A 16,403-nucleotide genomic window follows, 5' to 3' on the forward strand; every position below is an offset into this window, starting at 1 on the left:
GATCAACCAGAAGATTCTCACTCAATGCTAGTTAATAACGTTTCATAGGCTACTTTTGTAAATGAAAAAGAAGTATCACAAAGGTAGAAGTAATCCCAAACAAATCTGTCTGATGGTGCCCAGCATCCAGGCAGGCAGACAAGAAGTGTTCCCAGGCCTGTGACAGATGGAACAGCCCACAGAAGCACCACACTGATACTGCAACAGAGGCCAACGCAGACAAGTTGAGAGAGGACAAACCTTCAGCAATGCACCAGAAGAGCTTCAAGGCTGTGGGCAGAGTGGCACACAACTTAAAGCAAACACATCCAAACAACTACTTCCATCAAAACACAAAAAGCAACTACCACAGCATTATGTGTTCTGAGAAAAATCACAACCCAATGTTTAACAACCTGAGGATTAAATAACCCAAAGTGGTGCAGGCAAGAAGAAGAAAAGCACCAGAAAGTTCCTGTCACTGAAGTACATGCCACGATTTGTTAAGAGAAAACTCAAATGACAAACTGGCTCAAGAGGGGTGTGGAATTGGAAAAACATTCAACTCTCACACCCAAGAACAGGAATTTGTCAAGCAAGGTAGGCTGGAAGCACTACAACTAGCAGGACATTGGCATTTGGTCGTTCTGACATGTCAAGTTAGAAAAAACACCACATTGGATGCTGCAACATGAAGTGCCTGAATGATGGAACTATAAGCTCTCTGCCAAAAATAAAATAAAATGATAAATCTATTTTCAGCTTGGGAGCTACTCTGAGTTTACAGAACAGGTTCACCAGCCAAAAAAACATGGCAAAATGACAAAAAACAAGGCAGCAGGGCAAGCAGGCTTCTACTGATGGGAATTATGATGGACTAGATTCAGAACAGGAGAAAGCTGGATGCTTGAGTTAATACACTAGGATGAAAATTAAACTGAAAATACAACTTGGAATGACCACCGTATTTATGAAATGAAAATAACACAGAATATGTGCAGTAACCCTGAAGCATCACTTCCTCTGCCCACCTACTAGCGTCTACTATGTTCCTGATTTATTATGCAGCAACATTTCACTTCACAGGAAGAAGAAATTAATGGAAAGCTTTCTCATAATGTCCTTTGAGTTTAAAATCAAGGAAGGAGTTCTAAATAAGCTTTCTGAGCTTGAAACTACATTATATCCCATTAACCTACATAGCAAGTTAAAACAAAGCTTGCATTAATATTTGTTTAAAGGCATAACCTCTTCCACTCTTGTTTTTAACCACCTCAATCATAAGTTTTAAAAGATGTTCATGCAAGGTACTTCCTGATTCACAGAAACGAAACCATGATAACAAAAGAATGAGACAAAGCAGCGCACTGACAAGAAAAGACAGGAAACATTTCAGTATGTGGACAAACAGTCATTCTCCGGGATTTAGACACTTAACTGATCAAGTCTAACTTGCCAGAAAGAATATCCTTCTTTCTCAAACACAGCATGGAAGAAAGGCCATTTCAAGAATGTTTCCATTCCACTGCTGAATAGTCATCTGAACTACACCATTTCCATTCTCTCTTAAAAGTCATCTAGAGGCAGAAAAGAGGGAGAGAAGCCAGGTCGTAGGAAGAAGTGGGATCCAAAGTCAGCAACAGATCCAGACATAAGTTACTGCCTAGTGAAAAATGCAGCTTGTACATTGTCATGACAAAGCTTCCCCTTCACACAGAGCAGCTCTGAGAAAGAGAGGAGGAAAGAGATCAAAACAAGACACACTAAGCAGATCTAAAAGATCACTGCTGCCAAAAGAGGCATTTTCTCCTCTTTCCAAGACATTCATTTGTGGTCACAGCCAAGTACCCCCAGCAGACAAACTTGTCTAAGCCTTCAGTAGCAATTCGAATTACTAACTTGGAAGAAACCAAGAAAATCTGGATTAGCAAATTGCCTTAGCAACTTAGTGTGACCAGACAAAACCAGAACACAGGCAAGGAAAAGGTCACAACTGAGATTAGGAACAGGAACTACACTTTTTAGTGGAGTTTCAACACTAGAATATTGTCAGGACAATTCAAGTGTGATATGGTCACATTCTTTCTTACACCACCAAGTGCTGAGGAGCAAGCTGAAAAAAAAAATCTACTACTTCAGCCTAATCTATGGAAGAAGGACAGGTGTCTTCATCCCCCTTCTTTCTGTGCTTTGTGCTTCCTCTGTTGTACAGTACAGGCATTGAGGCTATGTTTTTTGTTGTTTAGATTGCTCTTTCTGCCTGTCCTCCACTCCTCCCCCAGCACATTTCAACAGCCACCATTGCTTAGTAAGTATCCTTCTGTCCTGAACATTCTTATACAGCGTCCTTCATCCAAGTCATTTACACCCTCCACTGTTCCATCACAATGTAAGCTCCGTTCATTCTTTCTCTTTAAGACTTAAAATTCATGCCTCCAAATAAAACACACCACTTTCTCTGCCACTTCCCCACTGATGCCACTGCATCATGGAAATTCATAAATTGTTTTGAACTATGTCAAAATTCCTACCTTTGCAACTGCATCCTAGGGCCAATATCTACCTACACAAGCAACCAATGCATTATCCAAACGTTTATTACTGTACTGCTGTAGCATCTATCCTTAAAGTGAGAAGACAAAATTTATATCAAACAATATACACAAATAAAAAAAAGTGCTTGTTAGAATTCTACAGTATCTGGGTATGCATAGTACTTACTTGGTGCATTCTTCTAAAGACTGTACAAGCATTTGCTGGAAAGAACTTATTTCTTCCAGATTTCCCATTAAGTATGAAGTATTTGCCGAGTTTAACCTGGAGCCAAAGCAAATAAAAGGTGTTTACTTTGTGATCATTGACTAATTGTGCTTTAATAAAACCTATAACCTTAAAAAAATGCTTACCAGTTCTTAGACTGAGGACCAGACTGTTTTAGTCAGCAAGCGAACTGAATAAAAAAAAGCCCTGCCTCAAGAATCTCACAGTCCACCCAAGAAAATGCACATTGACATTGATATTTCAACCACGCAAACCCTCTCCAATATACAACAGTTCTCAAGCTTAATTTAAAATAAAAAACCAAAACAAACTCACATACTTTTCACTGGCTTGTAACGGTCGCAGGTAGTTTGAAAGCATTGTTTGTAGCTCCTTAGCATATTCATTTTCTGTTTCTAATATATTTTGTAGCACCTACAATAAATGACAGTTTCTAATAGGTATTTAAGAGATACTTCAAAATGTTCAAATCACTACCAGTTTTAAAGGCATACTAAAATTTACTTAGTACTAGGAAAACTTAAATGAGTATTCCTATACCAAACTTAAGAATCAGCAGGTAAGAACTGAGTAGTCTACATCTATGAAATTCCCCAGGCAAAAACCCACCACACAAACAATGAGGCATCCTTTAACCATAAATAAAATAAGTGGTAAATGTAGTGAAATTCCTGTTGGCTTAAAACTTTTACTGTAAAATTTGAAAGCTATACAGCATTCTTCCAAAGCTAGGGGTAATTATGCCTCCTATGTACTTCAGAACAGTCATCAGAAAAATCATCAGAAATTGGTAAAGCACAATAGAAGTTTTAACAGAAATGAACAGTTAGTGCTGTTTTCTCGGTCTCAATTACAACACACCACAACTAATCTTGCTAGCAAAGTGTTTACTTGTTCAGATATCCTGTTCTATCTAGAAGGTCTGAATATTAACAGATTTACAAATACCAAGTAACTGCCAACTTTATTTAGCAATATGATTACCATTATCGCATTCTTTTTAAATGGGGCTGCCGAATCTTCCAGTAGGAATGCAGTAACATACATTACCATGAGAAAATTATAACACATTCTGATGTAAAGCCAAGAATTTATAAAACAGCACACACTTGTTTTCTGGCTGAATATAAATCAAACAACTGGAATACCCCCAAACATGTACCAGAGAACATTTTACTGAGCCATCTCCCAGGAGCCTGCTTTAGGATATCCTCCAGTATAATCACATCAGGCTCTACTGTGCTGCTAGCAGGCAAATGTATTTTGCCTCCAAAAAATTAATGATTCAGCAAAAGAATCATCAGAATTAGATGTAATTCAATGAACACAGCTGAGCTTTGAGAACTTTTTGCTATTCACTGGTCAAAAGCCACGCCACAAACCTCCTCCTTTTGCTACATGCCGTATTTGTCAAGCCTACAGTAATATCTCATTTCAGCATTTATACTAATGACTGTAATTGAGTGCATTATTCACTGTTGTAGTCAATACTCTTTCTTAGGAAATAAAAAAAGCCATTCATTCCTAAATGCAAACCTGATGAAATAACTTTAAATAGTTCAGTATGTCAACGAAGAATTCACTGTTCCTTTCATTGGTGTCATTGATTCTGCTTATTCCTTGAATGCTTCTATTCATTTGGAGAGGGAGAGAGACCATTTTTGAGTTCGTTCTTTTCTTGGAAATCTGAATCCTGAACTGAAGATTAAAATGTCTCCATTCTCTGCTAAAGACTATGACAGAAGAATGTCACAGGGAAAGTTATGGCTACTAACTAGAACACTACAGCGTAAAGTACAATATGGGCACACAAATTTTAAAAAAGCTAAGGTTTTTTTGACCACTTAGACCAGGAAAAAAAAAAAATTGCAGCACTAATTAAACCCCATATTCTTTTACACATACATAAAACAAAGTAAATTGTTAAAATGGAAATATAAAAGTACTTAGCATCCATGAGGTTCACAACTAAATGCAAAACCTATCTTTCCCAATATGGCTTTCCCTACAAAAATCTCCCATCCCAAAGTCACTACAGAGCTATTAGTAGGGAAAAGGAGACTGAAAGCCAAAGACAAAAAAAAGAGTGTACTGACGAAGCACTGAACAGCATTAAAAGCAATATAAAGATAAAACTCAGCAAATTTGCTAGAGAGCTTGAAAGGCTGCACCACTGCTCCACTTCCCATTCTTTGCTATGAACAGCTGTCTGAAAAGCTTGAAATAAAAACTAGTTCCATGTTGGACACACTATTTTCCTGTGGTGGCAGGGATTTCTATTTGAGCATTTTCTTTGCAATATGGAGAATACAGGATTGGAGAAAAATACATTTAAAGGAGAAAAGAAAGAATAAGAGAGCCTAAAAACTAGAATTATCAACCTGATAAATTAATGCAAAAAGGAAAATAAATGCAACTGTACATAAAACAGCTACAAAACCTATACAGAGTATTAGATACATTTCTGTTGCTTTATGTTATTCTAGTAGTTCAGTGTTACACAATATTTTAGATACAGTTTCAAACACCTCCCAAAACACATTAATTTTTTTTTTTACAAGTACAGTTTCCACAGTATACAACATTCTTTTACTTTGAACCTCTTTAAAAAAGAATATTCTTGCTTACATAGCTCTAAACCATCAGTTCTGTGAAATCTCGCATCCTTCCAGCTTGACTTACCTACCTCGCCGAGAAGCTATGAGGATTAAATGCCCAGACTGTGCTCTGAAGTGGTAAGTAGTCAGTATTTCAACTCAGTATTTTGGCATCAGAGTACCCTTACATTCCTCATATCCACATCTCACCCGCACGCTCTAATAATCACCTTTCTTCCCTTTCCTGCTTTCTGCACGTTCTGGCTGCTGCAAGACCCCATGAGACCTCGAAGACCTTGTTTCCACAACTCCACCACAACATTTGCACAGATAAGACTGGGTACCAAAAAAGCAGCATTGAAGTGGGAGCTTTTGCAGTCTGTAACACTGATGAATGGCAGGCACAGACAACTGAGCTCGTACAGCACAAGCTCTCTCAATCACACAGCATGGAAAATTCAAGTGTGGTTAACAATTCTGTCATACAAAACCCCAGCCATCTCCCTAAGGCAATAACCTACCACCCAAAAATGGATTTAAAATGACCTACATGAAGCTGATTGCCTTCCAAATCACAGGGAGAAAAAGCCGATTTCACAGCAATGCCTGGGCATGATCCTGTAGCACATTCCCATTTTAGGGGAGTAGTATGGCACTCAACTGAAATATCACATACTTCAGCAAAACAGTGATCAATGTCTAATTTTCCTGGATCACGAGAATCTGAGAGATGAATGCCTTAAAATAGGCCCCCCAAGAGGGACAGCGTAAAGCATCATGCAAGTAATAGCACATCTCAAGAGTCCTCAAAAACTTTGATGAACTTCAGTAAACACACTCTTGACCTAAATGCAAAAGTGTGGCCTCAAAAGGAGTGCTTATTTTCCATCACTTCTCAAACCCTTAAATGAAAAGCGAGGTCACCCAAACATTCATACTATGGGGAAATTTGTCCGTTTCTTTACCTGCTTTTAAAAGAGCTTCTTAATCTCAAGGCAATTATCCTGTAAGTGGAGATAACCTGACTATTTTGGACTCAAAAGTTTTAAATTCTCAAGGGATCTCAAATAAAATTAAAACTCAAGACTAACACCTGCTCTCTGTCTTCAGGGAACAACCTGCAGTAATATGCCCGCTTCTTCAGTAACAGGTTACTAAATTACTTCTATGTGAAAAATGCTTTGTGCTTGATCACAAGTCTGGTTCACATTACACACTGCTGCAGACTTGTACCATTTTAATGGAGAACAAGACCTTGTAGCACTAGTCATTCTCTACTAACCTCCATTCCTGAGCCATGGAAAATATAAGCATAAACCAAATGTGCTCTGTCTTATCAGCAACACCTAGTGCATAAAGTGCACTGAGACTACAAGGCATGTGATTTGTGTTATGAACTTCAGATGGAGCTCTGTGAATCCATAAAAATAAAGAACACTTTTACAAGGGAGTGAAGAACAGCAGAAAGCAGTGAAAGCAACCTCCTCTTTATATTAAGCACATTTCCCTTAGCGTATCTCAGCCCTTCTCCCAGAAAGGGCGATTTGCAGAGCCCCTCCTACCACTTTCTGAACTTCCTCTGAACTGCCCTTTGATTTTATCCGCAGTCTGAAAAATGTACCCACAGGTGCTGCCCATACCTGCACAAATCCTGCCCTAGGAAAACACAGCAATAAATAATCACAAGGTTTACAGGGTCTCAGCACATACCTGTATGGTGGAAGATAGCCACGACTTAAAAATAGCAAGCAGTCCCAGAGTAAAAGCCTCAAATCATGCCTGGTTGTCAAGACAGCCTTTAACACACATTTTAGTGCTCACTCTTTAACTCAAGCTACATCCTTTCAGCTACCAGTTGCCAAAGGTTTATTTGGAGCTGTTCTGTTTTTACCTTAGTACGGGCTCAATTTTGTTACCAGTACAGTCTGATAAAACTCTAGCAGAAGGAAGTCCCATGTCTGCAGCTTACATATGAAGACAGAACAAAAACTGAACTCACAGGTTAAACTGCTTCCACTTCAGTGAATGGTTTTGCTGCTTGTCTTATTAAAAATGTAATTATTTTTATGCGTAGATAACTAAAGTAATTATTTTATAGTTATATTGCCGTCAGAAGCACTCGTCGTTTTTCAAGAAAATCTAATGCCAGCATGTCTAATTTAGGTTTCAGGTAAAGTCTTATTCCTCTGAAACAAATGTGCATGCTACAACACTGCCTCTTATTATTTAAACAAAAAGAATAAAATGTTAAGCTTAAAAAAAAGTGAGTATCTTCCACACTGTGGAAAAATGTGAAAACGAGACAATTGTCCAGTTCACTGCAGACAGATCGAAGAACAGCACTCTAGGGCCAGTGTTCTAATTTACTATATATATATTATTATGAACTGATAATTTCTACCTCCTGCACATCCCCACAAGATGTCATCAACAGTTAATAGCTAGGAATCTTATTACATCAGCTTAGTGCACCAAGACAGCTGTACCCAAGCAAGGTAAAAAATAACCTAATTCCAAGAGTAGGTACGATGGTTACTAGGGGGTTTTTTTGTTTGGTTTGGTTTTGGTTTTTTGGTTTTTTGGGGTTTTTTTCATTGAACTACTTTAAAAGCCAGCTACGGCTATCTGTTTCCCAAAGTATATAGTAGCTTGAGTCTCCATGGTTATGATAATAGGTTATCCAGGGAACAATTATAAAAGGCACACAAGCCAAAGGTGGTATTTCCAAGTTGTATGGCCTTTTATAACGTAGCCACCTTAACTGTAGTTTCAGGCAAATCCAAACATTTACTTTCTGTTTTCACTGAAGCACAATATCACACCCCCAAATGGCCTTTATCACCCCTACGAAGTAAAATATACAACAACAAGATTAAATTCATTTTGGACACAAACTAGAGTTTTAGTTAAGCCCTCTGTTAAACAGCTGCAACTCATTTTTCATCATATTAAGATCTGTCAGGGAAATAACAATGTAAGATTATATAGAGAGGCACGTAATTACCAAGCACTTCAAAAAAACCCACCAAAAACCAAACCAAAACCACCACACTCCCCCTCAAAAAAAAGCAAAACCAACCCAAATCTAAAGGACTGTTCAAGACAGCTGCAATTTATTTTGATTAAAAACTCAACACAGATATAAACTTAATTAAGAAGTCTTCTGCCTAGTGGAGGGACTAAATCCTCTCCTTTGCTGCATTCACCTCAGTTTACTTGTCTTGAAAAACATAGGTTTTAACGTCAAAACAACAATAGAGAAGACATATTTGCTACTACACTCTACAGCAACTTTGGAAAAAAAAAAAGACTATAAAGAGATACAGTGAAAAACAAAAATAAAAAGGAAAACTATCCAATATTTTGTTGCTGGATGTACCACAGTAAGATCATTATTTCTAGCAGTTTGAAGGAAGGTGTACCTGCACAGGTACTTTCCATCATGACTAGCAGGTGTGGGATACAACAGCCAAAAAACTGCAGCCCTCCCTTTACCATGGAATTACAGCTACCATCAGAGGCACTGAACAAGCCAGAGAGAAGAGCAGAAGATTGTTTCATTGTTTTCAATTAGGGGACTATATACAAAACAGCACTGTTCTTCCAGGTGGCTGATATTATTCATACCACAACCACAAAAGATGAAAGCATAGAACTATGCTATATGATCCCTACTAAAAACTGACAGATAAAATTAAGAACAATGAAGCTGCTTCAAAGAAAAGGGAAAGAAATTATGTTTTGGTTTTACACCAGCAGGGTGCAGTGGTTAACAAAACCAGTAAGATGCTTTTTGTTTCCCAATATATCTACTGTTAGTAAATAAAGGATTCTCAAAATGGTTACAACAGGTTAAAAAACAGTTTGGTATGTTTCTTACATGCATCTACCAGAGAGGTCTGAGTACTAGGTTAAGAATTCCTGAGGGTGTGTTAATGGCTGACACTAGCTATACCACTTTTACTGTGAAATCCATCCATCAGTGTATGGGAGAGATTCCTGAAGTTAATCATCAAGTTGATTTATAAGCATGAATACAAAAGATGCAAATTCTTTCAAAATATTCCATCCCTTGTTTAACAAAAAGGACAAAAATATTCTTAATTACTTTAACACAGCAAGATTTCACGAATTCATAGAGACTGGGGAAGACAGATTGCATATTTGGGGGATGGGGGAGAAAAGGGAAATCCACAACTAGTAAAGCAAATAAAATGAGCATAATATATTACATAAATGCCTATTATTCACTTTAGACTATAATTTTGCATTATGCTTAAGAATCTGTATGTATGAGTCTATTAAACTAATTAGGATCCTGTTCATATGAGAATTTATAAAACTCCTATCTAGTTTCAGCAGTAAGGCTCTGACAACACTGCCAATTTTGCGCACAGGTAAGAGCATTTAGTTAAATGATATTCTACCACATACAACAGCTCACACGGAGGAAAAAGGATCACTCACCACATTGTAATAGCTTTTGTTAATTGCAGACGTATCAAAGCCTTTAGGTGGACTCTTCAGTGTACCTGATTTGGGGGAGACCGGTTTTTCTGAAATGTAAGATATTCTGAGGTCAAAGGGGTGCAATTTCATAGCTCAACACTAGAGGTCAAACAAACTGCTTTAAAATATTTCTCAATAAGATACAGTGAAAATAGTGCTTCACTGAGAAACATACTTGTGCTTGACACTACTGGTAAAGAAACAATATGGTTCATATGTTGAAAATGAAACTCTAGCCTCAATGAAGGCAGGCAGAAAAACTCCCATTCTTTTTCCTGGAACCCAAAAATCAGTTAGTAAAATTAGCTTTTCCAGATTTTTAAAAAACAAAAACGAAACTATGACAGATTGCAATTAAACAAAGAACCCAAGCGTTTCCAAACACCACACACAATTTCAAACAAAAGTTGTATTAATTTTAATATCAGTTTAATGAACTCTGTAAAAGCAAGTGACTAAAGCTGAACATACTAGAGGCACGACTTCATACTCAGTCTGGTTGAAATAGAGAATCAAAAAACTACACAAGTAGTAGAGTGACTTACCCAATGCTTATCTCTGAAAACTAGCTTTTTTAAAAAGTTACTTTCAATGTTAAGTAAAAAAAAAAAGCTTATGTACTTGAGAAGAGAGTCCATCAGAACAATAAATGCAATCCTTCCTGTATCCCATAGTGAATCTACTCAGTAATGCACACTTTTCCTGGAAGGACAATTAAGTCTGTGAGATCAAAACAACAGTCCTAAGTTACCCAAGTGCTGACTCCCAGAATGGAGAGGTACAGAAAGCACACTCCTAAAGCTTCCCCTCCTACCTCCACCATTGCTCTAAGTCAATCGAAGAGGAGCAAAGATGATGGGAGAGACAATCAAAAGCACCATGCTGCTGCTGGAGAAACGGTAAGTAAGACTTACACTGTCTCTTTTCGACCTCTCAGCACTTTAAACGCAACAAAACGAGAATGCTTGTGAGGCTGTATTTATCAGGACATTATGGTGTTTTGATTTGTTTTTTAAATAAGTAGGCTTGTCTAACATGCAAATTTCAAATAAGCACTGAATTTGCATCTGAACAGTAAAATTGCAAATTGTAAACAAACAAAAAAACTCCACAAACCAACAAAAATCCCGAAAAAAGCATCATCAAAACATACCTACTGGAAGTTTTACCTTTATTTTAAAAGCACGCTCCTGTTTCAAACACATTTTAATAAAGATATATGAATAATTTAGCTCTAGTTTACCCGATACCTCAGGCCACTAAGAATAAATTATGCAAGTTTCCAACACAGACCCGCCTTTCCAGGGGAAGCCCAGTCAGCCAGGCCAAGGGCCCTGCTATCCCCACGGACAGTAAAGCTGACCAGGGAAACACCACCATAAGCAGAACAGCTCGTGTGGTACCAGCCTCTGCTAGACTGTACCCTGGCTAATCTAGTGCTTCTTTCAGGCTGCCCAGCTGCAGTCCCATGGGTGTTGCACTCTCAGGGGAGCTGACTACAGATGCAGGCCACCGTTTTGCCTCCAGCGCCAGGAGCGCCCAGCAGGCCAATGGGTCCTGAGGCTTTAGCTAGCAGTCTGGAAGGAGCAGCTCAGGCCCCAAAAGCACGCAAGTGGTATTATCTTTAAGGGGATTTTCTCTGTATTTCACTGGAACTCCCCTCAAAGAAGCTATTCTAAAAATAAAATATGGTCTTAAGACTGTCAAACACGGGCAAAAACATTTCTCCTTACTATGTTCAGAGATGACAGTAAAATCCTTTTGGTTCATATCCCCTGCCCACCCCAGCTCCCAAGTCAGCTCTAAGCTGACAGACAGCACAAAAACCATTCGCCCCAGCACTTAGCTGGGAACGCCGACGCTCTCAGCCACCTGCAGTACATACATGCTTGCCATACAGTCAAGCAATTCCAAATGACAGGACTCCTCCCATCCCCTTAGAGCAAAACCATAAACCCAAGCAGACTTGTCATCAAACACTCAGCATGAAAACAGCACCTAAAGTCATGCTGTATGGATGGCTACCCATTTATACATTCACATATAGTGGTACTCATTTATGGGGAAATTACAATTTGGTTTTTTGTACTGAATGATAAACCTGTCGTTTACACAAACTTCGTAATTTGCTTTCATTCTCTACAGAAGCTCTGACTTCTATTTCAATTTATAGTGACTTTCAGGTTCACCAAATATGTAAAGGCTTATCAGTCATGCACCAGAAAGGAGTTATTTAAGAAAAAGCAAAAAGTCAAAGTAAGTTTTCTCATAATACAGATGTCTGACCCCTGTTAATCTGGAGAAAGCTGGCCAGTCATAGAAATCTGGCTCTTCTTCCAGCTAGTTTGTTATCTTTAAAGGGTCTAAAAACACATCTCTGCCCCTAACATTTTCTCTTCCTAAGCTGCTGAAGTGGGAGATTTTTTCCTCAGTCATTTATATTACCAACCGTTCATCTGATTAAATTATCCATCAGAGACACACGATCAAATTGAGATTTAAAAACAAGACACAAAAAAGAATCACACAGTCAAACAATTTCGCCTGAACAGTCACAAACAACATTCAGCTTTTAAAATGCAAAAGCCTTTTCTATTGCAGAAACACAGAATTAGACACAGCAAATCAGTCCAGCTGTCCATCATGTCTGGTATTCTGCCTCCAAGCACTGTCTTGCTCATGAGGAGGAATAAGAAACATTCTTGTTGTAATCAACTTATTGCACAATGCATTACACAAAAGAAAATCCTGATCCTGCACATAAGAAATCACTTCCTTAGCATAAACAAAGATAAATGTTATCATCCTTCATGACAGGACATTACAGTACTTTGGCAAACATACAGGCATAATTCATTAAACATTTCAAGCAGGTGTCATGCCCACTCAGCATACTGGTAACTTATACCGGTCTTATAGTTCCATAGGTCTATGCAGTCCATAGGTTTCCGAAACATTTGCAAAATACTCTGGCACCCTGCCCACTCCCCTAACCAACTCCTCTGTTTCTCAAAGCACTGGAAGAGAGAGACTTGAGCCAAACACCAGGTTTTCCCGTACAGAAGATTCTCCCCTTCAGTCACCCATCCATTACATTAACACTAAAAACACATCAACAAGCACAGCATATGATCATATCCAAAACAAACACGATCTGCTCAAGTACTGGAAGAGACTGTATCCAGCTGATGACTGATACCAAGAGTTAAAGTTACCACTATCAGTTTCTTTCCTGATCAAAGCATTACGGTCAGCTGCACTCAGATACACTTGATAGTGCTTTCAAGTGTCTAGTGGCTAGTGATAAACCAGATAGAACTCACTTAACAGATCATCTTTGGGTGGAGACCGAGTTTGGCATAGGCTTCTTAACGTTATTCTTCCAGCAAATAATTATTCTCAGTAGCACCAAAACAACTTAGAGCAGCTGCTTCTGTAACCTTTCCCTAAGCAGTACATAAGATGCCATCAACTTTCTAAAATGCAAGTTGTGTTATCCTTTACAAGCATCTACCTTTCTAAGTGACTGTAAAAGGACAATTTACCCAATCCTTCCCAACATTTTGTTTCATTCTTTTTTCATTTACATGCAAGTATTTATTTTACTTGCCTTCAAATTACTTGTCATGCTCACATTCTCTACCTCTGTCACGTTCATTTTCATGCAACAGTCTACTTCACAACGCACTGCTTCAAGACATCCTTTAGTAAAGTATTGCAACCCTACTGCTGCAAGAACATCACCATGTGTTTCTGCCGTTACTAGGCTATGGTGTGTAACCTAGATGCAAAGATGTGATTTAGACTATTTCATCCTACAGTGCAGGAGGAAAGATGTACCAGCTGGGACACCGAAAGCTAGATGGTCCCTATTAGTGAAGTGCGACAAGCCAGCTCTGTCTCTCTACACTAATTGGTTCAAGTCCAGTATGAGGAGGGCAGACCCAAACTTGTTCCCAGTCGGCTCAGGCATCGCTGCAACATGCTCTATTCTGCAATGGGGACACTACCAACACTTCCTCCCTAGTAGCATTCATTGGTCCCAACCTCTACTCTATTTATGTCTGTAGAGTAACACTTGACAACAGGTACGCTTTACCCAACCACGTACACCTGAAGGGGGAAAGCAAAACTAGCATTCTTTGTGGGTTTTTCTTTTCTTCATTCTTTTTCCAAAGCTACAAGTGGATCTTGTCCTTCCCTCACACACCACAGGATGGAAACAGCAGATACTCTGCTCTTCCACTACACTTGAGCCTTTTCCCCCACTGATTTTTATGTATTTATTAACATCCAACCAGAAGAACCACTAATTTGCTCTGGGCCTGATACTAACATAACTGTCAAAAAAGTGTAAGAAAAGATAGGCTAGAACAGTAATGACACATTCATTTCTGTGAATAATTAGAATTAAAACTTTGTGACATAGCAAATGTAATTTTTCAAAGCTGTATTTCCTTCTGCATAATCTCATGTCATATAAATTGATTACATTTTTATAAAACCCAGCAAGTGACCATGTGATTTTTTTTTAAAAAAAAAGTGATTAACATCTGACAGTAGCTAAGCAACTGCATCCCATTCTGGCTAACCACTATTCTTTTTAATGCAAGGGAACTCTCAAAACTATGTCTCCAAATCTCTCTACTGTTCGAGACAGAAGCAGCACTATAAGAGACAAGACTCCACCTACACCTTCACCATCACTGCTCTGTTTTATGTAAGTAATAAACTCGCAAAGGCCACGCTGTCAAATATCTAACAAGTTTACACAGTATAAATCTTTTATCCTATGTCACATGTAAGAGCATGGCAGAATAAAAATAAAAGTCCTCTCATTTCAAAGTACTTCCTGACTAGTGATCAAAGAGCTTTTTAAAAAGAAAAACAGGTAAAATGTTAAAAGGTTTAAGAAGGAAAATGAAAACATGCACACAGGGAAGGAGGGAGAGAGAAAAATGGACCATCTTTTTGACCTTACAGTGTATCTGAGCACATACCTGAAAAGAAACTATTACTATGGGGTTTTTTTCCTATTTGTAAGTTTGATCATAAGTACCACAATTTCAAACAGATCTTCTTTTTCCCCTTTGGTTGGGAAGAAGGGGGAGGAAAGAAAACACACGCAAAAGCAAAATAAAAATCATTTTGCATCTCAGCCAAATTTATTCCCCCCAAACCACAGAATTATTGTCCAGCCTAAGAAAACTAAATGCTGTGCTTTGCTCAATAATCTCAGTATCTGTCCTACAACCATTCATAGCTCACCTCATACATGTATTAGCATTCTGTGCTAACACTAATCATTCTGGCATATCTACACAAACAAGTTACAGCATGGGCACAGCATTGCAATGTTTTATTAGCTACATGGAGATACCTTATCATGTAACATACTCTGCTTGTACAACTATACACAATGTAGTTTACTTCTAAAATTTTTAAGAAAGCAGTGTGGGTAAAGGCAGTTCCCGTTACCAAGCAGCTCCTTCCTCCTTGTCTTTAATATCTAACTTCAGATCAAACATACAAGCCATCTGGCATTAAAGGATACCAATTTACAACAAAAATCCATTTATCTAAACATCTAATAGCTATGAATTTTGTGAGAATTAAAACAAAAACACACATCCATGAAGAACTTTCCCTTTCTTCTTACCCAGTTTGCCAAAGTCTGGTTATGCCAGACTGAAGAGATTTATTTAATCAAACTCACCACTTCCCAGGAACTCTCCAAATAATCAAAACATCCAGAATCTCCAAAACATCATCAAAAATGCTAAGTGTTAAGAATTCTGTATAGGTAACTAACTGCTGTACTTTCAGCCCCATTTGAGAGAAGAAAGAAGGGTGGAATCATACTGCCAATGCCAGAACACTTTACAGAGTACTGTGAAAACCAATTAGATGTCCAGGATGAACATTTGTTCCCAAGACCTTAATCAAGAGCAAGTATTTCAACAAACCTATCCTGATCTTTTTTAAAATAAATTCATTGTAATGCTGATAGAAAACACATTTTGAATTTGAGTTTGCAAGACAGCAAGTTCTACTAAATCATTTTGAAATAAATCAGGAAAAAAAGGCACTGTTGTGTTTCAACCTCATGCTTAAAGTATGAGGGCACTTACAGTACTTCTAAATTAGGAAAAAATCTTACAGTAACGTACATACAGTTGCCAGTAAGTCAAGAAAAAAGGACAGTGAAAGACTATCAACTCAAGAAATGTCAACCAGTCTAATGAAGACTAGCAAAAAAGAGCAGGGGCACAGGAGTGCAACAGAGACTGTCAACACATACATATAACAGACAAAACTTCTCATGAACCTCTACCAGAGCCATTCATGTAACTTCAGAGCTTTGTGGTAAACAGTACTACATTCTTGTTTCAACAAGGACAACAGAACAACAAGTCTAACTTCAGGACACAGTGACAATGTACTTTGATACAGAAGGGAGGAGAGTTACAGAGAAGTCCCTCTCTCTCTAGCACCTTCTACAATACCCACAAGGAAGAAATCACTTGAGAACAAATG

General features: G+C 38.2%; 1 protein-coding gene across 6 annotated transcripts in view; it reads right to left on the minus strand.

Moving 5' to 3' along the window:
* The window catches only part of ARHGEF7 (Rho guanine nucleotide exchange factor 7), a 125,893-nt gene that overhangs the window by 49,648 nt on the left and 59,842 nt on the right, over positions 1-16,403 (minus strand). For 5 of the 6 annotated variants that reach the window (XM_055801756.1, XM_055801758.1, XM_055801755.1 and 2 more), the window contains exons 6-8: positions 9,825-9,913; positions 3,080-3,174; positions 2,701-2,796 (exon numbers count right to left, since the gene is read on the minus strand). In XM_055801756.1, coding sequence (XP_055657731.1) covers positions 2,701-2,796; positions 3,080-3,174; positions 9,825-9,913 — 280 coding nt within the window. Of the gene's footprint in view, positions 1-2,700; positions 2,797-3,079; positions 3,175-5,587; positions 5,654-9,824; positions 9,914-16,403 lie in introns of those variants that run through there. The other variant, XM_027777678.2, reaches the window with a different exon arrangement.

Source organism: Falco peregrinus, chromosome 4, assembly GCF_023634155.1.
Source record: "Falco peregrinus isolate bFalPer1 chromosome 4, bFalPer1.pri, whole genome shotgun sequence".
In the NCBI taxonomy this organism is placed as follows: domain Eukaryota; kingdom Metazoa; phylum Chordata; class Aves; order Falconiformes; family Falconidae; genus Falco; species Falco peregrinus.